Consider the following 24,907-nt stretch of genomic DNA (forward strand, 5'->3'; position numbering starts at 1 on the left):
ACATTTTAAACTATTCAATCAATCAAACTTTGGAAAACACTATAAATGACTTCAAAAGAAGGATGTTCTATCAAAAGAGAACTGGATCAAATATAAATGCTAAATGGAGCTAGCGCTCTTCTAGTCTTCTGAGTACTCAAAGTACTTTTGCACCACATGTCACACCGACCCATTCACACACTGATGGCAGTCGTTGCTATAGTGACCATCAGATGGTTTATATGAAATATTCCTTCTTTTCGATCACAGTCTCGCCCAAGGACACATTGGATGTTGCTGCAGGAGCTGGGGATCGATCCCTCGACCTTGAAAGGTTGAAAGACGACCGACTCTACCAACTGAACCACAGCCAGTGACTCAGGAATTCTTTGTAAGCGATTCTGTCCCAACCATGTTTGCAACACTCGTATGTTTGTGTGTCAATCAATGTCATTACCAATATTGCTGCTGTTTTAACCAATAGAAAGACATCACCAATGCACCGAAAGTCAAAGTTCAATTCTGATTGGTCTGAGTGGTACGCTGCGAGGCAAGGCAACATGCAGCAACATCAGTGGCTGAGGATGCCATTTTGGGATGCCGATGATGCAAAGAGAGCTTTACAAAAGTAATGTTATTGTTAGCAGGCGCTTTACATACAGCTCTGGCACCTGCTGATTAGTGCGTTGTATCATACTGCATTTCTATTGGTTGGTATTTGACGTTTATTGTAGAAGAATTCACAATTTAGGATCATGGTTCTAAATATCTGACAGTCAGTAGACTCTTTGGTCACAAGACTGGGAGATGGGTCATCTTTAATCCTTCAATTTCCCAGTGCGTCATAGGACCACCACTTTGAAGCGACGACCATAGATATAATCACAATTGTTCATCTTTCGTCTGGGACGGCCCAAAATCCTACTGTCTCTCTACCATTACTAATTGAAGTCACGCTGTCTTTACACCTTTGCTTGCTTCTTTTTGTTTCCACACACACACTGCTGGTACTCGAGGTGAATGTGAAGTTTCACACTTTCCCCATTAAGTACTGAACTCCAGCGGCAGAGAGGCCACGTTACCATCAGGGAAGCTGCACATAAGATCTATTAAAAGACAAAAAAAAGGTTCAAGGAAAGATTTGGTCCTCTTCCCAGGGAGTAAACCTGAGGAGTGGGAGTCATTGATGCCACCTGACCTTCCAGAAACAGCACTTCACTTTACTGTTTGGAACCATGTAGCTACAGAAGCTGGATGATTCAGTGCTTTAAAAAGTGGGGGAGTGTTGTTAACACATATAAAGTTATTTATTTGAAACTCCATTATGTTGTGCTTTATTTAATGAGCAGAGAGTTGTTGGTTGGAGTTAAGTGGCTTCTTCTCCTGCCAGTTGGGGGTAGATTAGTAAAAAAAAAGATATCTGTGGAAAAAAAATCCAATTGCAAATCCAATTTGAAAGAAAGGAAGTAATGATGATGGTACTACCTTCTTTACTGAAAATGACGGTGCCAACATTTCTCTTTGATGTCATTTTTCCCAGAGGCTCAGCTAATTTCCCCTGAAGTTTTAGACATGTTGTGCCATCGTGTGTCATTGCAGAAGGTCAACGTATGAGATCGTAAGAAAGCTTTTGTTGGTCCATGTGGGAGAACAAAGCTCACATGGCCAAAGTGCAACCTTAACTTTGTTTTCTTTGAACAATGACCGTTCTCTCACCCCGGTGTTTCTCAAATGGGGGTATGTGTACCCCTAGGGGTACGAGGGAGTACTGCAAGGGGTACGTTACAAATGTCTTTTGAGAGAAAAAAGCTGCATCACAACAAGCCAAATGAATGATTTAAAGGAACATCCATACACTGATTTAATTTAACTTCAGTCACCGCTTGGTGAGTGGTGCTAACCTGAGTTTTTGCTTATGCACTTACTACTCTGGGCCCTCTACAGATCTCGGGACCCTGGGAATTGGCCCAGTTGCCCTAATGGTTAATCAAGCCTTGGTTAAAGGTAACATAATAATATCTGAATTTCAGGTGCTTTAAGTATATAGTTCCTATGCAGTTCCTGGCTAAGTGTATATGTACCTTTAGCTTCTATGAAAACACACACACAAGCGCACACACACACAAACAATATGAGGCGTGGGATGAATTACAACCTCGGAGGTCTGTTAGTTTTTCCTGTAGTTTCACTTCACAGAGAGAGAGAGAGAGAGAGAGAGAGAGAGAGAGATTTGGTTCATCCACACTCCGACACGGTGCCCAGACTGCTGACCTTTTTACCTCACGTCATGGCATGAAAGATGCAACCTGCTGCTCTATGAATTCTGGGTAACCTTCCTCACCCCCTTGGGCAGGACATGCCTAAGTATAGCCCCCCCTGCCATGTGATAGGTCGGCGGCGGCCAGCTCGTATGAAAAACCTCTCTCTGTGATTAAAGCATCCCCGTGTCCTGCTCGTACCTGTGTTTGCATTTCTAAAAAGGCACCAACAGCTTCGGCATCCTGGCTTCATGCAAAGAGTTCACGCTCAGGAATCACTGTATGATGATGTGATGTGACGTTAAGTGAGGCTTGATGGGATTTTAGTGAGCTGAGAGGTGGAAAGAAGCGGCATGGCACCTGAGCCTGAAGTGAACTTCTCCTGCGGATTCAAACTTCACGTTGAGACACTCCTGCAGGGCGGACTTCTATAATTATATCAGATCAGAAATGCAGCTCAGACCTTTGCATGCTTCAGTTGCTGCATTGATGTATACACCTAATTGATTAATACGCCAAACAATGGCATTATATTTCACATGCACAAGACATTTTCTGGGTCAAGCTTATGCAAGATGTTGGACTCATATAGTGTCTTTTTTATGTTTACGTAAAACTGTTGAGTAATAAATCAGAATCAAACATTGTAAAGAGGTGGTTTCTGCAGGTTGGAGACATGAGAAGTGTCAGAGAAACTGCTGTGACCTGCAGCATATTCGTTTGGATGACAGCAGTTTGATTGCAATTAAACACCAAACCGCTGCCCTACTTTTGCCGAACTTTGTCAGCCGGGCACATTATCTTTGCACAGTCTTGATTAATGACATCGATGTTTGAATCAGAGAGAAAAAGTCTGTGTCTTACATTGTTTTTCTTTGTTTGTCGACTTCCTGAGTGTGAGGGCTTTTAATTTAACATCCTCCTTCTCAGATTTGAATTCATGCATCACCGAAGCTGTTTCTTTGAATAGATAAGGGATGCATTCTTTTTTTTAAACGAGAGCTGAAAATAATGTAATTACAAGAACTGCTAAATGGGGATTTCAAGGATTTTTGTTTTCAGATTTCACATCCTATTTCCACATTTACTTTCCAACACAAAGAGCAACTAAGCTTGAATAAAGTCAAATGCATATTTGTGAGTACTACATTTCCACTCCTAAATCTGCAGGTCATACTTGTGTTCCCTGCAGATACTCCAGCATTATGCTTATGTTTGTGGCGTCCTTGTTGTTCCAGCTCGTTTTTGTTATGCTGTTTGAGTCTACAGTTTTTTGGTCCCAATAGCTTCCGCCTGTCCTACTTTATTGTCTCTTTCAATTCTCCTTTTTTTTTTTCTTATTATATTGTCAGGGCGTCATCTTGTCTCCCTGTGGATCTGTTTTTTTTTTTTGTTTTTTTTTTAAAGGCATTGTTCCCATGGCGATTCCCTGACTGTAACGAGAACAAATTTAGAGAGTCAACATAATGAGCCCTCTTTTAGACAGTTCCAATTTACTCTGCATTTCCTTCCTGCTTATTTCCTCTGAAGAAACACATAAATGAATGATAAAGAATTCAGATCATTTACTTAAAGCGGGTGCAATCAATATTTTCACATCAACAATTCATATTGAAATTTAAGTGAACATTTTTCATAGTTAAATTATGTAGGCCTATGCACAGGGGCGTGTCCAGACTTAAATTGGGGTGGCCCACCTGGGGCACTTACTCATGCAGGAGTGGCATGACGTTTGGGCCCCCTTTCTATCCTCAATAACGATATTTAGAAACGCAATTTGGCCACATAAATCTTCTTCGCTTGGTTCTTAATGTGCAAAGGAAGTACTTGGAAAATTGCATACTAAGGCTTGTACGCTGTCTAACTTACAAAAATTTATTTATTGGCATAAAGTCAATTTCAAATTAGACATTGAGCACTAGTTTTTCCTTGGAAATATTTTAGATTTTTAAGAGCAAAGAATTGATTTACAACTGAAAGTACTACCATTAGCCAGAAGAGTTGACTTGTTCTTAAGTCCTGCCCGGGCCCGGATGTAGAATGTAGTGACTTGGGGTGCATCTGAGATTAAAGGGGGGTGCAGCGGCGTGCTACAACAATGAATAATCGCATCAATGTTTTGGGTCCCGCATGTGGTCCAAGAACCTTGAACCTGTCATCAGATCATTTATGTAACTGTGGTTGTTTGATTGCTTTTCGCGTCCATTTAATTGAGGTGTGCAGAACTTTAAAATGAGGTTGCAATGCAACCTATTGTAGAACCTTGTAGAAGCGGGCCTGGTCCTGCCTCTGATTAGGCAAATAGCCAATCATAGATTTTGAGGTGGCCAATCAGATTTCAAGGGGGGCCCATGCTGCCCCTGGACACCCATCTGGACACGCCCCTGCCTATTCACATCCCACAATTAAAGAAAAAAACATGCTGCAAATATTTAATGATTCAATCTTAGATGATTTCTGTATGTAGTTAAGCAGGAATATAAAGTTGCATAATATAATTGAAACACTCAGCAAGTGACTTCTAATACACACCAACCTGAGATAAGCACTTTGGTAAATGTGTGGTTCCTTTCAATGACTGGCTTCATTAAATAAAAATGTGTATAAAACAGCTCATTAAGTCCCAGAAGAAAAACATGACAAACACGTTTTCATCCGACAACACAGAAATGAGAGCAACGTTTGTGCATAATTAAGAGATCAAACTCATTTGTAATCTTAACTTCTCACGACACGAGAGACAGATGACTGTACGAGAAACACGGCAAACTCTGGTGTACAGTCCGCTTGTTGCTTATTAAGGTCTGTCATTTCTGTGTGGAGAAAAAAAACAACAACACGCTGAGGACAAAACAAGGACAACACGCCAAGGAGAGTTTTTGGGGAGACATAAATTTTGGCGTTTCATCAGTGGAAGCAGCCATTTTTTTTTTTGCCCACGGCCTTGTTTGTTTTCGTTTTTGCTATTATTTATTGATGTAGAATTTCATCAGGACCCAAGGACAGCTGATGCTCTGTAATTGATAACCTGATCAGGTTTCTGAATATTATATTAAATGATTGAAAAACCTGCTTCAGACTGCAAAGCTGACGCTGAAGATGAATGATTTAAGACGGTTTATTCACATATTTCTTGAAATTTTAACACTTCAGAATTAGCTCCTACTTCAGCCGGATATTTTTACTGCACAAAATTTGCACATGAACCTCAAGAATTCTCCCACCGCAGAGACTGGAGTCCACACATTTGGCCTCCCACTCAGTGTCAATAAAGCCAGAGAAAGTGTGTGTGCCTGTGACGGCACATTTTGCAGTCTTTTCATCCTGCAGCGAACTGTCCAAAATCAAACAAAAAAATCCTCCTTCAGGGTGGACTTTTTTCTGCTTTAAAAACCACCGCTGTCACTGCAACGCAGTCATTTCAGTCCGCAGCATTGTGTAATTTTCTCCTGCTAAATGATAGAGATTAGGGGAATGTGTAGGCAGTCTGTAAAGTTGGAAGACAAAAGACACAGAGCTGTCCTTTCTGTCACACAAAAGCGGAATCACCTCAATAAAAACTTGCTCTCTCTCTCTCTCTCTCTCTCCTCCTTTGAAGCCGGCCTCTATAAATAACTTCCCTGTGGTATTACACGCAGAGAAAACCGAGCTAAGAGTGCCCTCTATGTGCAGGAGGAAGCTTTGTGCATGCAAATGTGCATACAGTCATGCAAAAAAATACCCAAAGACAGACACTAAATGCACAGAATCAAGCATGTCTGACAGGTATTGAGCTGCAGCTGGAAACGTTGGCACGAGCCTGAAACATTTTCCCTTTCACCTTCCCCCTAAAGCTGCAGCACTTTTCCACACGGGCTCAATATTAAGAGCATCCGAGGTGAAACTCAGAGGGAGAGCATCACGTCACTGCTGCCCTCTCTTAAGTGCAGTGTCATCACAAGTTAAGTGGGAAGGCAGGCGAGATCAAAGCAGCAAAGCAGATCTTCACTGTCTGACTCCATCGCTGCTAAAGCCAGAGAACCCCCCTCCCACCCCCCCATCACAACCCTCAGAAGCGTTTCCCCTTCTGGACTCATTATTCCCTCCAGCGTTGGATGATGCCTTGCACAGCAGTCACGCTTGTGTAACCCGAATCAAAGCGCTCCGTTTGAAGACGTGTTTGGTTATTAAGTCCATTACAGAGCTATAAAAACCCCAATTAGACGGAAAATCTGGAGACAGACTCCAAAAAATCCCCGGCCGATTTATTACAGACAGATTATGTAAAGGCTGGGTTTGTCACCTGCAGCGACTCACACTGAGACACTGAATGCATTAATAGTCGTGACATTTGAATTATAGATATCATTGGAAAGAGCTATGTCAACACACGCTCAGATACGTAGTTAAATAAACATGAACATGTGTACAGTGAAAAGGATTTAACAGGCTCTGCAGATCATGTTCAAGAGCTTGTTTTGTTATCATAAAATCATGCATATTCATTTTTGTAAATTTGAAAGACAATAATGGTGTCATAAAAAAGTGTTATATGCATTAAACAGGACAGACATGACAGAGTGTGGAAACAAAATGGCCAGAGAAAATATTGAATCAAATGTTAGAGGGAAGAAAGGCCAAACACTTTGGAAGCCATAAAGCAGGAAATTATCTTGCTCAAGTTTCTTGGGAGTCGGTTTCAATAGAAAAGTGAGGGCATTTCTAAAGCTGTTAATTAAAGAAGCTTCGCTGACGTTTCTCAGCCTGACATGTCGGTCGGTGGCCGACAGCTGACCTAAATGTAGAAGTCAAAATAAAGTCTCATCAAGCTGTGTGGAGCTGAAGCTTCATAAAGGTCTGGAAAACTTGTTTTTTTCTTCCCTCAGTAACATTAACTATTCATTATGACTGAATAAGCAACAGCGTTCTAATTAAACCAAACATTGTCATAAGGAATCATTGATCAAGAGTTGAAGAATACTCATCAGGTCAATGTGAGTTTAATTACAGAATTGGACCGGCGGTGGGCCAGGAACAGCAGAAGAGGCACACAACCTGGCTCTGCCTTGTTCTCTTATCATGCGGTGGTTTGTGGGTGCTAGAATGGGGTGGTGGGTGGTGGCTCTGGGATGCAGCAGCTCACTGTCAGGCCTTACTGAGGTGTTGTGGGTCTGACTGGATGACACCAATGAACGGGGGTTCCTGCTTGGCGTGTCCTGGCTCTTGCTGCCTGGTGGTCTGCATAGTTCGGTTGGGGCTGGCTGATGGTGGCCGTGTGATGTAACTCATCAGTGGGGCATGGAGGCATGGTTGGGATGGGGGAACGGGTTTTGTCACTGGGCGCTGGTCCTGGGGCAAAGGTATCTTGTCTTTATTTATGTTTATTTGTCTTATTATTTGTGTTTGTTTGTTTATATCAATAAATAAATTCACCAGCAGAAAGTATATAATCAGTCAGGCAGATTTTTTGGAGGCGCCCAACCGATTTATCGGCCAGCCGATAGTAACGGCTGATATTAGCATATCCAGTGACTATCGGTATCGGCTAATATTATAATAGACTTGTGCTGATAATACTAAATTTATTCACCAGTCAAATAACATTTTATTTGAGTTTCATAGTTTAATACAATGCAGAGTGTGCTATATGGATAACACCCAGCATTATCACCCTCCAGAGTGTCAAGCGGTGATGCAGTTAAATAGGCAGTTACTTTATGTGTGTTTGAAAGCTGCTTTTGAGGCATCAACCTAATGAATGTGTTTATCTATATCATTTATAGTTATCTCTACAGATTGAACAAATATCTAAGAAAGATATCGGCGGATATATCGGTATTGAATTTAGTTATCGGCATCGGCCCGAAAAATCCTAAATCGGTCAGGCTGTTAATTTTTTGTAGGAAATCAATTAATTAACAACATTATTATAATGCTGAAACGTGGTTGGTATCTCTAAACTAACAATTAACACCTGGGGATATATTTCTGTCAACTTTGAACCAGGTCTCAGCATCAATGATTATAATAAGAACCAACTTTATTTGCCAGGTATAAGGACAGTGCAATTAACCGCAGTTTTATCCTCTGTCCTTGTGTATCTAGTGTGTAACCAGCTTATTGCACTATTTCAGACTAATATGGACACAAACTAAAATTCAAATAATTTACCTGCAGTTTTCTACTCAGACTCATTGCTGCTTCCAGATTTGGATAATGTCTTTTTAAGTGTCTCCCTGACACTGAGCTTCACTGAGATCCAGTCAGTGAATGGCAGAACACTCACAGGAGAACAAACAGCCAGCTCTATCCTCCACAACCTGGCACTGCAGCAGACAGATGTGCTGATATGCCATCTATAGCCGCGGGCCGTTTCTGACTTCTAAAGGCTTCCGCTGTCAAAGTGGGGCGCCTGGGAGCACATGACACAAAAGTTAAATGAAGGTTAAATGGAGGCACTTCAAAGTGGGAGATCTCCACAGAAAAATAACGGAGGAAAGGTTAATGTGTGTCTTGTTGAGACACCAGAGCAGCTTGTAGCTTTTGGGCATGACGGTTTGAGGTCCAGTTCGGGTCAGAACGCCTGTGGGCCGCCGTTTATTGGTTTCATTCATGCAATCAATGTGTACAGCACGACTAAAGGGTATTATTCTGATGCTTGGAGAGCAGTTTATTCAAGGTAGGTTTCCTCTGTTAACTTCAGCACATATTCTGTAATACTGCAGGCAGACAATATTGGCATAGATGTTGGATATCAGTTGAACCTTCCACCTCTGATTTAATGACTGATGGATGTAAACAGATGAAAAAGTTGAAACTATGCCACTGAAGCTATTTTTCTTACCTTTTTAGTTCTCATTTAGCTACCCAAGTCAAGCTGTGAATACAGTCAATGTAAGGACTGATTTGCAGGTTCAAGGAGAAGCGAGAACATCATTTAATAAGTAAAAAATACATAGCCTAAGGAAAGAGGGTTTCAGGCGCTTTTTGTTTTTCATGAAGTGCAACTTTGGTCCTATATCTTCTGTATTTTGGCAGGCTGAAGGACGTGCAGCAGCTCGCTAAAAAACAAGCAGACATCTCCAGAGTGAAAAGTGAAGCCAATGCGGGAGTTCAAAAACCTGCAGTTCCTCGAGTATCCACTTGAGGCTGACTGAAAAGTCACATACACACCCATTCAATTTTTTACAGCAGAAAAAAAACATGTTGCAAGCTGGTTCAAAGAACAAAGTTGGTATAAATAGTTAACGTCTTTAAGGCGGATTAATTTTGTATAACTCATATTTTTATGAAGGATAAGCGTTATTCATAATAATGGGCGTGGCTGATATGACTGCAAGTAGGCATGTTGTAGCTGCTTGTCAGGAGACATAAGGCCTGCCTCAGCTCCAGCTTTTCGTTTGTTTCTACCAAAATTTAGTCAAAGTCAGCATTTTTAATATGGCTACCATTAACGATTGGCTTCAAAAGTCTGCTTAAGAAGTTAACTGGTGACATCACTGACCCTACGTCCATGTTTACTGTAACTAAAAGTTCTCAGTATGTAACCAAGAGTTCACATTGGAGCATGGAAGCTTACATTTTATTTTTTAAGTTATTTTTGGGCTATTTTTTCTGTTATTCAATAGGACAGCTGTTACGTTTCCCCACTGAACAAATTTGAATGACAGAGGTCACAACTTGGGGAACTTACAAAACCCTGCACCTTTCACAAAAATATTCCACAAGATTGGGCCTTGGGTTTCTTTAAGATGGAAAAAGGTCTTCAAAACCACCCACTAATTCTATCAAAATATTAGACAACAATAAAATTGGAGTCCAAAACTAAAGATACGCAGGAGTCAAAGAACAGAAAGTTAATGGCAGGAGTCAAACAGTGGCATAAAGACAAATGTATTTTCAAATCACACACACACAGACAACTGAGATTTACATTCAAAAACAAAAGCGCAGAAAGCCAACTGATGTGGTCGACTCTCTGGACACGCACAGAAACTTCCACCTCCCTATATAGCCTCCCAACCCAGCTGATTGTCATCAGCCATCAGCTGAGGAAGAACACCACAGGTGCAGTCAATAGCTTTTGATGAGGAAGGAAACCTGTGACCTAGGGGCCCTTTCCAAATAGTCACAGTTCAGTAGGCAGTGCGTACTATTCAGTATGGAGTTTCAGTATACTGAACTTTTGTGGTCATTCAGTATGCATTTTTTGGGTACTGAACATTTCAGCATAGTTACTAACTTCCGGGCTTCATGCAGTATGGATCGGATGCATCTTTTCAGGAAATTAATTGTATATTACCACCCACAATGCTGTGCGAAATTAAACGTAAATCGTCACTTCACATGCGCCTCCAAATCAAAACAAACGAGCGTGGATTAATTGAATCAATTTTTAATCTAGAGTTAAAGTCCCGACTGAAATCGCTACTTTTAATTAACAACAGAAAATGTCTGCATTATTATAAAACCTTTCTCCCTCTATTTAAATAATGATTTCACTATTTAAATGCATTTTTATTGGTTTATTTTACTTTATATTCTGTATATTACTGTCTTTCATTTGTACTTTCCTTTATGTACTGTATGTTATTTAGTTATTTAATCTGTTTTTTACTTGATTTACATTGTGATATATATTTTTTTTTTACCTGACTGTATATGTGCATTACTCCTCTTGAATAAAGCTAAACAAAAAATAAAAAAAATAAAAATAGGTGGATGCGGCCGGTTCGGGAAACTCAATTGACGCCACTTCCATACTGAATGAATCAGATGAAGTAGGAACAAATATCTGCCTACTGTGCGCATACTGAATAGTAGGTACTAAACTGTAGGCAGCACAGATAGTAGGTACTGCCTACTGCCTACTGACAGATTGAGTAGGTACTTGGAAATTCGGATGCACCCCCTAGTTTCCTTGGGAGTCTATCCATAACACAGCTGAAGAGCGACAGGAAATGTTTGGAGGAGAGAAGTGGGGATGACATGCTGCAAATGGTCTTGCTCGGATTCAAACCCACGGCTGCTGCATAGAGGACAAAATAATCCCATTTTTGAGCTCATGCAGCCAATTTAGAAGAACAATACTACCAAATGGAAACAATGGAAATAAATGCTTTAATAAGCTCAACACAGCATGAAAAGCATGCTAACATCTCCACTGGGCCGCCTGCCTCCCCTTCAGTAGTCAACCTATTATCTCAACATCGTTAGTGAAGCGTAATTGGCCTGTATGCTAACGTGACGACTAATTGCCAACCTGCAGGACTCAAAGGCAGCCGACCTGAAACTCCCCAGCGTCACCGGGAATACAGTTTGACTCTGTTTTGAAGGTCAACTTCCTCTACATTCACGACCCCCCTGGGGTCCTCGGTCTCCCTGAAACGCCTATCACAGGAAACCGGGGAGGCCTATTGTTCTCTCCTCTGCTGCTGACCCTCACCGCCCCATTAAAACATAGCCTGAAACTCTGCCTGAGGGTCTCCAGCCATCATCGGCACGTGCTGCCATGTTAAAGCTCTGCATACTAATGCAGAGTAGGAGGGGGTTTGGGAGGTGGTGCGTCCCTGTTTGCATCTTCAAAATGTGGTGATTGGTTGCTAGGCAGAATTAGACTTGTTCTTGGTTGATGGTGGGTTTGATGCAGGAGGAGCAACACCAAAGGTGATTTGATGTCCTGAATGTTGATCATATAAACACAGAGAGTTTCATTTATGTTCTTATTGAACTGAAATGCAAAGATTATTACCTTAACCACAGGGTTCAGTTGTCTCATTTCTCTTTTCAAGGCTGAATCATTTTTCCATGTCTTTGTAATAATAACATGAATATTAACTAAACTGCTAGACTAGACTTTTCTTCTATTCAGCTGATTAACTTTTTTAATTATGAACTGAATGTGGAGAAGGTTTGAAAGATGTTTTTCCATTCAAGGACATTAAGACATGTCATAATAGAAGAGTGATTCTAGAATTAGATTTTAAATTTAAGTCCAGAATTGTCTCAATTTAGTAACACGTTCCATTGCACTGTTACATTACAGAGTGGATTTTGAACAAGAAACTTCACAGACTTGTTTAGGGGGGAACTCTGAGACTTATTTAAACTTGTTAAAAATGAGAATAATATGTTGACCTTTAAGAAAGCAAAACAGCATTTTAGCTGAAAGGTTATGACTGCAATATGAATAAATGATGAATAACAGTGGCCCTTGCTGTCACACCAAAGCTCTAATCAAAAATAACTTACTGACCGCAGCCGCCGCACACGGGGCACCAGAACCAACCACACCGCTACCAGCGCCTGATCAGTAAGTTATTTTTGATCCGACCTTTGGTATCCAACCTGTATTGTTCCCCACTTTCTCTCTCCATTGTCCTATCTCTCATATAAAGGCATAAAGTGTGTGTGGGGGGGGGGGGGGGGTAAATAAAAAATATAAAAATAACTTGCTGATCAAATGTGTCCACATAAAAGTTATTTCTAATCCGACACAGAAAACAAAAAATATGTTTAATTGTATGTTCTTTGGGCATTTTACATTTTCATTTTTCTCTTCTCAATCACTCATATAATTGTTTTTTTCCATCTGAGAAAACTGGTTTCATATATAAAATGATAAGTCAGAGTCATGCTGAGTACTTGGATATATATACTTTATTTATGTCACTACTGTGATAGGTGATAACACTCTATTAGAATTACAAAAACATAAATCAGGTTTTCATACCCGTGTGGTACTGTCGCTCGCTCTAACATGACGGCTGCAGAGGTAGTGGAAGGACTGACACAATCTGAAAAAAATATATATAATGCCATAGAGAACAGATCTGCCCTGATGAGAGAGCACACAGCGCGTCTGCTACTGGAAGGACCTAACGGAGTGAGTTCACTTCTGAGAACAAACGTGTGAACACAGCTGTCCTCAAATCAGATATCTGCATCCTTCACTTTAAGTACAAATCCTATTAACAGATCAAATATATTCAGAGTATATATCTGGTGTAAGAGCTTCTTGTTCATACATGTTGACAGTGTTAAGACAACAGGATTGCATTTGAAATGATTAGCAATAAGTTGATTATTTACACAGAAATAAAAGCCTACAATAATTTGTAAACATACAAACAGATGGGCAAAGATAGAAATTTGTGGTTCTCCCTGTGTGTGTTAAAAAAAAAAAGCTGTTTAAAATGGTCAGTATAGCACATAAGGCACAGTTAGCAGAACAGCCAGAGTCCTTCAGCCTCCCAGTAGCAAACCACCTTGTATACAATCCACACCGACACATGCTGAGAGGTTTCGTTTTACCACATCAACATGAAAATAAAAAAACTTCAAAATAAAAGTTTGTTGAAGAAGATTTTGAACTATTAGGCTTTTTCGGACCACAGGAACTTTTTGACCCCTCCCCCTTTTTTAATTGATTCTTCACCGCAGGAACTAAGAACTATTTTCGTTCCTAGAACCGCGTTGAGAGGAACCGTTTTAGATCCTGCTTCTAGTAGAGTAGTTACCATGGCGGTGTGAATGCAGACAGAGGAATAGTCCTCATGGTGTAGGGAACTCCCTAGTAGATAGTTCCTCTTCAAAAAGTCCCCAGAACTGTTTGGTCGGAAAACACCTTTTGATTAGAAGATATAAGGATACATATGCTTATTTAGGCGTTTCAACTTTTTTAAGATCAGGGTTTGAAGGTGAAAATTCAAATTTCTAAATAAACGTGAGAATAAATTTCCCAAAAAGCTGGTACATTCAAATAAAACTGAATTTCACCAAAGTAAATTCATCTCCAGGGCAGGAAAACCAAACTCAAACCCAAAATTGAAATTCACAACTCATTCTGAAATTTAATTCCTCCATGATACCACACTATTACATTTTCGCTGCGCACCACAATTTTAACAACTTTTTTTTTTTGACTCAACCTGCTAAAGTTGAACTCACCCAATTTCTTACCGATAATTCAAAGCATGAATTTTGAATCTGCAGTCATGTCTACAAGCTAAACACAGTGTAAGCTGCTAGGTGCTTTGAAATACAAGCCAAAAAAAAAAGTTTGACACTTTTACTTAAAAAAAAAAAAGGAAACTAAAAGTCATCCCACCCAGACTCTCTTCAACTGTAAAGCCTTAACGTTCTGCCTATTTATAACACACATTAAGAAAAAATAATATTCAGCCAAATTCTAAAGTGAACATTCAAACTTCTCCTTTGCTTCTGAGCAGCGGTAACTTGCATTTACAAAAATAAAACAAGAGCGGTGAAAATATTTCTTGTTCATTCTAGTTCATCATCTCTTCTAAACTTGGTCTTCAGCTAATCTCAAAATAAACCTCTGTGTCTAAAAATATACCACACAAAAAAAAGCAACACAAAACTAAGAAGTTGGATTTGTAAGGCTAATTGGTGCAAATCAAATTCAAAACATTTTCTTTCATTTTTTCCTGTTAAATTAAAAAAGAAGAACATGTTTCCTTTTGTTCTTACAATACACATTTGAACTGAGAATACAGAAAAATAAGTATTGCTTAAAGTAGGACAAATACCATTTTGAAACAGGCAGGAGAATACATAAGTTCAAACATCAGCCATAGGGGTTTGGGGGACTCATTTTGTTGCAGCAATTTTCTGCAACAGAGTAATGATGATGATCTATAAATAATAAATAAACCCATAATCAAAAGTCAAAGAAAAAAAAGACAATTTTGAGATGCAAATTATGTTTTTGATTCCTTCACCACCATCAGGGACAGACACCCATAGTCGAGAAACGTCGCTCTAAAAGCTAAGTTACTGCCTCTGTGATGTCTGTTCCTCGATCGGCGCAACCTGCTCTCTTTACTGATTATAGAGAGAAAAGGTATTTAAACATAAACAAGGTTTACATGAATAAATGTTGAAAGTTTACATTCAACAGTATTCCTCTTAATCCAATCAAACCCTTCAATCCATTGCACTTTGAAATTTGTTCTAGGTCTTTGCTTTAACATTTGCATATAAAGAAAGTATATTGATACTGAGCATACCATCCCCCCTCCCCCATCCCCCCTCATTGATGCAAATGCATCACCCATGATACTGAAATCATGTTGGTCATTTAAAAAAAGAAATTTGACAAAGCGAGAGTGTGTGTTCTCCTGCTGAAAGTGAAGCATGACTTTTTTTAATTTTTTTTATACCTTTTGGTCTAAGTGTTTCTGAACCAGCAGGGGGCAGTGTTATTTGGCAGAAAGTGATTGTACAGCAGTCTGTATGCCTCATTGAGAGCCACCATGTACAATAAGCACAGTGACATCAGATCTTAGTCGATGGGTTGAATCCATCTTTTCATTTTTTTTTTTTAAGTTTAAAGAGTCACACTTTCATACCCATTCATTAAAAGGTATCGTTGTTGTCCAATATTCAAAGACATGATGAAGTTACAGACGTGATGCCATAAAAATACTGTGATGTTTGCATGAAATGCTGGTGGGCCATGCTGAATCAGAAAAGCGATGTGACACAGACTTATGACAGATAACCTGGAGACACAAGCAGCGTTTAGGGGAATACTGTTGCAGTCCGAATGAGCCTATAGCACATCACTGAATGGAAATATTGGGGCCAAGTCTAGGTCACTGAATCGAGCTCAAAGAGGTCAAGTGCTTTGATCAACTATGCACAGAGGCTTGCAAATATTTCTAATAAATCTTATTTACAATAAAACGGTATCACAGATATCCTCAACAATGCTCCACTGATACCCTGAGATTTCATCCAGCCAAACACGACTACAGCTAATTGCTCTGATTACATCACAGAACCAGAGATGATTTCACATTGACGTAGCGTTTGGTTGTAATGAGTCTTAGGCGATGGGCAGTACATGGTGGCGAGCCACTGCTACACAGCGGGACATCCATTTTCATGAATGTGAATGGACATTCAACTATTCAAAGCACACAAGCCAGAACAATGGGAAGGTTTTTTTTTTTTCTGTTCATGATTGCTTTGAAGAACAAAATTTGTTATTAAAATGCATTTGGCTTTGTTCGAACATCTGAGACAGGACGACATGTGGTTAGAGTTTGAGACCAATACTGCAGATTTTTGTGGTGAAAACCAGTTAACAGCACAGTAGGATGACAATTTACAAAAACTAACACATGGAATGGATTCAATACCGAACAAGAAAGACAATTATAGCAACAGTAAAATTGCTACGTGATGGCTTAGCCAAGTACATTTGTTAGCACGCAATAAAACTGAGAATACAGGTAGACTTGATAAGCATTCATTGATTTGGTAGCATCAGTAGCATGTTGTTAGTGGATTAGTTAACAGTGACACTATACAACAATACTTAATCTCATAGCTTTAACATTTGAATTTGCATTCAGACATGTGAGGTGACGCACATGAAGCTGATTACACTCTATGAGTTTGAAAGGATCTCACACATTTAACACAGCGGTTTATGAGCTTCTTATAATACTATCAAGTATTCTCTGTACAACTCCCCTGCACTTGTTACATTACATTTAAGGCAATGTATCATAGAATAGACTGTCCCACCGGTTCAAGAAATACATTTCCCTGTACGTCTGCATTATAATCTGAGCGGTAATATTGCTCATGGGCTCTATATGCAGAAAAAAATAACCATATTCTGCAGTTGGTTTTGATCATTAATACCTTGTTAAGGCCCACAGAGGAAATTACATTCAACCGTAATTAAATTCATTTAATTGCAGCAATTTTAGAAAGATGTTAGGGGTGATGTATGGTCATTTTCCTTCAGTGCAGCAGCTAGATAAGTTACTGGAAGCCTTTTATGGCTGGATCGAAAGTATTAAAGTGGGACTTTTGTGCAGGTTTTACTACACGGCATTAGAGCACTCAGGTGGCAGCATAATGCACAAGCACCAGCATCACCAGCTGTGAGCACATCTGTTTTTTATTTCTAGATGTGGGAATTTCAGGGCACCCAATTGCCATATTACACACAGTGCAATTAGGATTTTGTGCTCCTGCTTGACACTTAGAAACTCCAGGCCACCGGAAATGGTCTATCCATCTGTTGCATTCACATTGCGAGCAACACAGTCAACAAGTCATTACAGTTGTTGGAGTTTTTACTTCTCACTGAGTCGACCAACCAGGGAGAACAAGCCAAACTTTAAAGGCTCAACAGCTGCCGCCATCAAGCCAGATTTTAGTTTCTTTGTTCCCTGCAGATATGATTTTTAAATATTCGCATTACCATAGAAACTTGCTTCCATTGTTTCCGGCTAATGATAATTTCTGAGATTGTTCTTTTTTCCGCTTGATTGTACAAGATTTGATCAGACAAGATTGAGTTCAGAGCCACCAACTTACCACAATCACAAAATTCAACAGATAGACCAAGTTGCTCACGATGTGAATGTATAGTGTGGGGACAGTGTTGCACAAAAACTTTGCTAAGAATGGACACTGACTGTTATCAGCTTTAAACAAGTGACCTTTCACTCAAAGGTAGATCAAAGTTAAACCCTGTCATTGCTTCTTGCTTTTAATTCAAGAAGATATTTCAAATTCAGTATGCTGGTGCTATTGGAACAGTGGTGACACACATATGCTGCATTCACTTCATATCGGAAAACACAGTAGGAAAAGAGGAATGGCTACAGTTTGGAATATTTAGACATGAAATGACATTTGAAATGAACAGAGATAAGGTCAGACATGACCAACTGCAGCAGAAGTTACATTTCATCTGACAAATTTTCAAATTGTATGCTAACATCTGTGAATTTGTTGCTATGCTAGCTGAGCGATGACGCCACTTAGGAATTTGTACATACTTCCCGCTTTATAATCCCACATTCTTGCTATAATTGCCACTAGGGGTCGTGAATGTAATTGTCCTCCAGTTGCAGTCTTGTTTTAACAGTTAATCCGATATGAGGGGAACGTGGCAAAAAAGAAACCTTGGTTAGTACTACACTCCATTACATTTTCTGACCTATAGCCTCCTCACATGCATACATTATGTTACACTTTTCCTTCTGCTTAATAATTTTCTGTTTTAGTTAAAGCTGATGCTCTTCGACAAACAGATATAACACCTCACAGCTTCCAACAACATTATTGTCGCTTTGGCAGTTAGTTTTAGAGAAGTGCAGAGGACCCCAAATAGAGCCTTGTGGAACGTCAAGAGGCACCCCTTGGCTTGGAGCTCAGTTTATTTGCAGTGAAAGGAGATGTGAGCTTGCCACTGAGGTGAGCATGAGCTGTTGGCAGAGAAGAAGGATCTAGATGTTGGTTTCCCGCTGCATAGGTTCCTCCTCTTTTTGATTTTTTTCAACCAGCTCTTCTGACGCCTGTGCTTCCCCATCAGCCTCTTTTTGATTCTTAAGCTGGTCTGGATCTTCTGTCTCAGTCCGTTTGTACATCTCTGCCCTCTTGCGCTCCTGATCCAAGAGTCTGTAGTTAATGAAGTTCCCAATAAAGAGCCAAATACTTGCAAAAATTACGACAGCTCCGCAGCAAAAATACATGTACTTGTAGTTCTTCGAGATATCAACCAATTTCCCTGTAAGACAACACAAGGGTTTAAGAGTCAGCAAAATGTCTAAAAACTTGCACATACAACTGAGTGATTATCTTCCAAAAGTATTTCTAAATATACGCTTATTTTATATTTTTCCTATTCCTACATTCTATAGATGGGGTTCCACCTAAATCCATGTTTTGCAACAGCCTTAAAGCAGCAACGTCAAAACAAAGACACTGATAGTTTTTTAAAATCTGTGCAGTACTTCACTTATATTTATCCATTTCTGACGGAGTAGAACTATTCCACATGGAAACATTGTTGTCAGACATTTCTGAAAAAAAAGTAAGTACTACAAAAAAGTTTCTTGAATCAATTGTTTGAAAAATACTGTCCTGTCAGCGCAGGTATGCTCATCATCCCGCTGGCATCCGGAGGCTAGGCTTTACATTGCTGCAGACTGGGATGTTTGTACTACATAATTGAGCTAATTTACAGAAAAATCAATGACAATTTACTTTTTTTGAGAAACTGCGACCGGAAGGGGCCAAGCTTACTGGCATCTCCTGTGGCTAATACACGTACTATTTACAAGTACCTCATACAATCCCATTTCAAAAATGACTGAACTATAATTTTAGGTGCAAAAATCTGACATTTTAGGTCAAATGTACCCTCAGACAGTCAAAACATACCTGCTAGAGGTGGACCAAGGAGGACGGGGCAACACTCCACAATAGTGGTGAGTCCAACAGCACTGGAAAATCTCTGAGGCCCAACCAGATCCATCAGTGTTTCAAACAACACTGAGCTGACCATGCCAAAGGCAAAGCCGAAGAACATGGCATATACCACCAGACCGGTGTAGCTTTCCACTAGTGGGCAGAGGATGTGGCACACTCCATTGTACAGCACAGCAAAGCTGAAGAAGTATTGGATTCTGGGCCGGACCCAGCGTGAGTTGGCAAGTAACCCCATGGAGGGCCTCGCAAACATGTCGACAAAAGCAAGAATAGAGAGCAGGAAGGCAGCAGAGTATTCATCCACGCCCATGTCCTTAGCGTAGGCCGCAAGGAAGACTATAGGAGCAAAGAAGCCAAGGAACATGATGACATTGCCTGACAGATAAATGAGGAAACCACGATGCTGGAAGAGTGTCAAGTCCAAGTACTTGTTGACTGTTTTCCATGCACTGAACTTTTCTTTTGTTGTGGTTATTGCAGCTAACTCTTCATCTTTCTTGATCTTGCCGGGTGGTGGTCCAAGAGGTCTCATTAGAGATCCAGCCACACAGCAGTTCAGTAGCAGGCCGCCCAGAATGAGGAAGCTACCTCTCCAGCCAAAGTTGTTAAAGAGGTACTGATTGAGCGGGGCAAGAGTACTGAGGAACACCGGACTGCCTGCCATCGCTAGCCCATTTGCAATGGGACGCTTCTTCAAGAAGTATTTTCCTATCATAGTCAGTGCTGGCTGCAGGTTGAAGGCTAGGCCAAGTCCTGTAAAGAAAGATATTAGACCATAGTTAGTAATACTACAGTTGTAACACAGATCAATTGAACCTCTCACCTAAAAATAAATACAAGCAAAACCTTTAATTATGTCATAAGTAACTGTTGACCTCTGAAATACTTAAATTTAAACAAGCTGGCAACCTTGACTGCTTGCTCAGTCGTATTCTCTTTCTAGACATGCTAGTGACAGTTTTAGCAATCGAGCTAGAACTTGTATTTCTAAGAGATGTTAAAGTATAATAATAGTTCTACATAACCCATTTGAAGTAAATACTTTAAAAGCAATAAGTGTATACTATGATTGAATAAATTCTTGTTGTGCCATGGCCTTTTAAAGATCTTAAGTGTAGTACAAGATTCAGTTGTGGGCTAGCACTCTTTATGTGGGTATTGATTTTTCAATTAATGGTATGGTATGGTTTACAAGGAATATAAATAGACAGTCATATTGCATTACAACAGTTAAACAAATGGAGTCCAATAAGGTAAAACTGAAGCTTCACTTAGATGCGAATGTTTTTCCTAATACTACAGTCTTATTTTTAACCTGCTACTTAGAGGTAGAAGCTAATTGAATTAACTCAAATCGTACTTAAGAGGACTTAGATGGACTTACCACCGATAACGCCTATGCAGAGGTAGAGCTGGACCACACTGGTGCAGAAGGAAGCTAAGATCATACCAGTGGAACAGAGGCAGCCCCCCATCATGACGATTGGTCTGCAGCCATATGTGTTGACCAGTATGCTGCTGATGGGACCTGAAACAAATGGGACAACATTAAATCAAGCCACACATGTCAGATGTTTGTAGTAGTCATGGTCACTGAAAGTGAAGGGGTAATGATTTAATCCTGTTAGTGCTGCACACCCAACAGGAGCCCAGCTTCTATAAATAGAAGCACTGGACTGTTTCCATTTTTAAACATTGCACTCCCAACGTCTTGTGTCAAATCAAATTAAGATAAGTAACAGACAGTGTGAAGAATGAGAGGAGACTTATGAGAGTGTCAACTGCTGTTTTATACACTTTTTTCTATTTTGTTAAAAAAATTAAAGAGTGACAGGCATCAAGTCCTTCTGCCTGTGTTTGAACTGCAACAATGTGCAATGTGTAATTAGAAAGAAAAACAAGGGTCTACTTCAATATCACCACCAACACTGCATGTATCCTTGAGTTCTAATATTTAGTGATTGATTGTGGGTAAGCTGTGGATCAGTGGTAGAGTCGTTCATCTCTCGATCCCCAGCTCCTGCAGCCACATGTCCGATGGGTCCTTGGGCAAAAAACTTAACCCCAAGTTGCTCCCAAAGAATCACCCTCTCAACTATAATTCATTTCTAGGGCCCGACCGATATGGAATTTTTGGGGCCGATACTGATATCAATATTGAGGAGAAAGAAAATCTGATATCGATAAAGCGGCTGATATCTTTCTTGGATCTATGTTCGATCTGTAGATTAAAGGATATAGACATTTTTTTCGTTTATTCCTCAAATGCAGTTATCAAATACTTGTGAAAAAATATACAAGACAATATGGTTTCTCAACTGGAAAGTAAGTGCGCATGTACGTGCGTGATGCATCACCGCTCAACAATCTGGAGAGTGTAGAGCGCCCTCTGCTGGTGACAGAGAACTGCTTGTGTAATACAGTGAAACTCAAATTAAATGCTAGTTGACTGGTGAATAAATCCAGTAATATCGGCACATATATGCGATAAAATGAGAAAATATCAAAATCGGTCGGGCTCTATTTATTTCTGAAAATGTTTTTCAGTCTTTTATTAAAGTGCATGTTATGTTTTATTCCTTAGACATAGACTATATGTTTTGAAGTTTTCTTTTTTTAATCTGATCTATTCAACTAGATATTTCGACTAGATGTTATGGCTGTGGTGTTAGTTTCTATTGTTAAAAATTGTCTTCACCAGTCAAAGGAAAGATTTGATCAGATTTAAACATCTTGGTGCATTACATTCTATGAATATTGCAGCTGATTAACTCACTTTTTGGAAGTCTTTGCACCTCATAATTGACACCGTCTCCTTTCCCTTTGCTGATTTTTTTAGTACAGGAGGTGTCACTCGAACAGGGAGGAAAGAAAGGTAATGAAAGATGTGTTTTTTCTTTGAAATAAAGCTCTCATTACCAGCCAGAAGATGTACCATATTTCTGCTAGGCCCTGTCCAATTTAAAAAGCCACATCAGGCGAGGAGTCATCCGATGTAATTTGCACTGCATGAATCCTTTTTCGACCTTGAGGAAAGCTCCTCTCATTTGCATCCATAGTCCATCGGTAGTCGCAGGGGCCCCGCAGGACAAGAATCGTCCGAGATGAGGGAGCCCCTGAGCCCGCACATTACCCTCCTTTAAAAAGGCTTATCATCTCCTGGCCAGATGCAGCCTGGACTTCATTACACACTGGACAAAAGTCCAAACTAAATATAACAACCTAAATCCCAAAAGAGAACGACACATATAGAAATGTCTTACAGTTTCTTCCAGACTTTATAATTCGAAGTGCGCCAAAGAGGCTAATGCAGGTCAGAGTGTGAGGAGACTGGCTATCCATCACATTTCAAAAAGGGATGGACAGAGATGAAAAGAAACAGGTTTCAAAATCTGCTGCAAGACGACGAAGTCATGGTTTTCTTCTGTGACTCTGTTGGGCTGCTGACCCACTATATAGATATTTAAAGAGACATATTGGAGGGTCAACCAGCGTGGCAGCGAGTGTATCAATGCTTTCAGGTTGCCATGATTTTTTGTGATACATTTTTTAAGCAACACATTTAATGACTATGCCATGGTGGCCTGGAGGTACGGCAAATTGGCTTCTGACAGGCAGGAAGGTTTCCAGGTCTGTGCTGCAGACCTCAGAGATTAATCTAAATGCTACCACTGAGGGCTGCCAACACGTGAGGCTAGGGTTGTACTTGGCACTATCCAAGTTTGAATGAGATACTGATCCTATTAAATTGAGTTAAAAGGAAGGAAGGATTAGAAAAGTTTTAACTTCCTCCTACTCCTTTTTGGGGCATGTAAGAGCAAATGAAGGACATTTTATTTTCTTTCTTAGCATCAGCATTTCTTTGTTTGTTTGTTTTTCTTACATGTTGGAGATAAAGAAATCAATCAATCAAAACGCTCCAGAAACGGACTCAGAGGGGGCAGGTCCAACGCTGTCGGACAGAGCAAAGCTGCGGCGCTGAGAGAATGAAACACACAAGGACTACGTGGAAATTGTCGGCCTGTTCGGCGTTGTCTTTTATGTCGTTCCTCGTTCTCAGGAGTAATATTGGAATATTCCATCTTGTCGCAGATAGTCTCGTTTGTTTATGCACTTAATTAAGACACATCACTTTCAATTTGAGTCTGTTTCATAAGCAGTTAAAAACTCCTTACAGGAGCTTTAAATCAAGGGAACTGCAGAACTTAGCCTTGTAATATTTCTCTGTTTTTGTCACTACAGTTGGCAGCTTCCACTTTCTATGTCGTCGATCTGTTAATGTTTTTAAAACTAGACTCGAGAGCAGCTTCAATTATCCTCCATGAGGACATCACTCCATCACTCTGAACAACCCACAGAACTAACCAACACTGTTTTTTTTTTTTTTGAATTACTTTATTTAGGAAGTAGTCCTTGTAAAAACGCTTCTGCTGTATGAATTATTCAATCCCACATGCACACTGAACAGGCTGCGGAGACTAAGAGCTCCATCAGTACTACATTCAGGAACCCCAGGGAACCTTAAGGTGCTCTTAATGTGGATAAACACTTCTCCCTTTTAAGAAACTGGTCTTCTGGGACACATCTGATCTATTAAAAGGCCTGGATTTACAAGGTCTTTAGAGCAGAAATATAAACAAACATTACCTGGCACTCTATTAAAACACAGATTGTTTTCCTTGTAAACAAATTCCCACAACTGAAATAGAAATTGCCAATTTCTCCATTGCCTCATGATAAAAACACTATGGCTCTTCTGTTTATTTATTATCTACTTGGCTGTGCAGTGCATGACACTCCGGTGTGTACTATATGTCCACGCCCCAAGGTCAAGTCCCTCTCTTGCTCTCTCTTTGTATCTGGATTAGCAACACTGATCCGCCGCAGACACACACAAACAGCCTGGAGCTTAATGACATCATCAGAGCGCGACGCTGACTGTGCTGAGGAGGATGAGGGATGTGTCTCGTCAGAGCTGCCTGATGTAATGCTATCAAGGATTGCACTGTATGGGCGACATGAAACAAGCCCATCCTGTGATTCACTCACATCGCAGGTGTTCAGGCTTTGATCTATGAATATCTAACATCTGAAAAAAAGATCAGTTGTGCATTAATTGAAATGTGCCAGATGATTGGCCAAGGAAGAGTTTGCATTTGTTTAAATATTTATTGAAGAAGCAGAACACAGTTTGTGTTTGCCGTCTAGGCTCCGACCTGATCACGCCTTGTAGTTTTTTATTTTACATGCAGAATTTTGACAAGTGATGGGATGGTATCTTAAACCCCTCAGATAGTGGGAGCCTACAGGTGGATGCTTGGGGCTGGTGAGGGGGCTGAGCGAGAGTGCAGCACTGGTGCAGATCAGAGCAGGCAATGAAAGAGATTGAAAATCTTGTGGATTTAAAAGGGCGCCAACTGGAAAGG

General features: G+C 40.1%; 1 protein-coding gene across 2 annotated transcripts in view; it reads right to left on the reverse strand.

Moving 5' to 3' along the window:
• Positions 1–12,857: 12,857 nt before the first annotated feature.
• The window catches only part of LOC132956132 (monocarboxylate transporter 2-like), a 31,495-nt gene continuing 19,445 nt past the window's right edge, over positions 12,858–24,907 (reverse strand). For both annotated transcript variants that reach the window (XM_061029349.1, XM_061029350.1), the window contains 3 exons: positions 20,866–21,009; positions 19,434–20,234; positions 12,858–18,777 (listed from right to left, as the gene is read on the reverse strand). In XM_061029349.1, the coding sequence (XP_060885332.1) occupies positions 18,497–18,777; positions 19,434–20,234; positions 20,866–21,009 (1,226 nt within the window). In that variant the 3' untranslated portion in view covers positions 12,858–18,496. The remainder of the gene's footprint in view (positions 18,778–19,433; positions 20,235–20,865; positions 21,010–24,907) is intronic.

Source organism: Labrus mixtus, chromosome 22 (genome assembly GCF_963584025.1).
Source record: "Labrus mixtus chromosome 22, fLabMix1.1, whole genome shotgun sequence".
NCBI classification, from domain to species: Eukaryota; Metazoa; Chordata; class Actinopteri; order Labriformes; family Labridae; genus Labrus; species Labrus mixtus.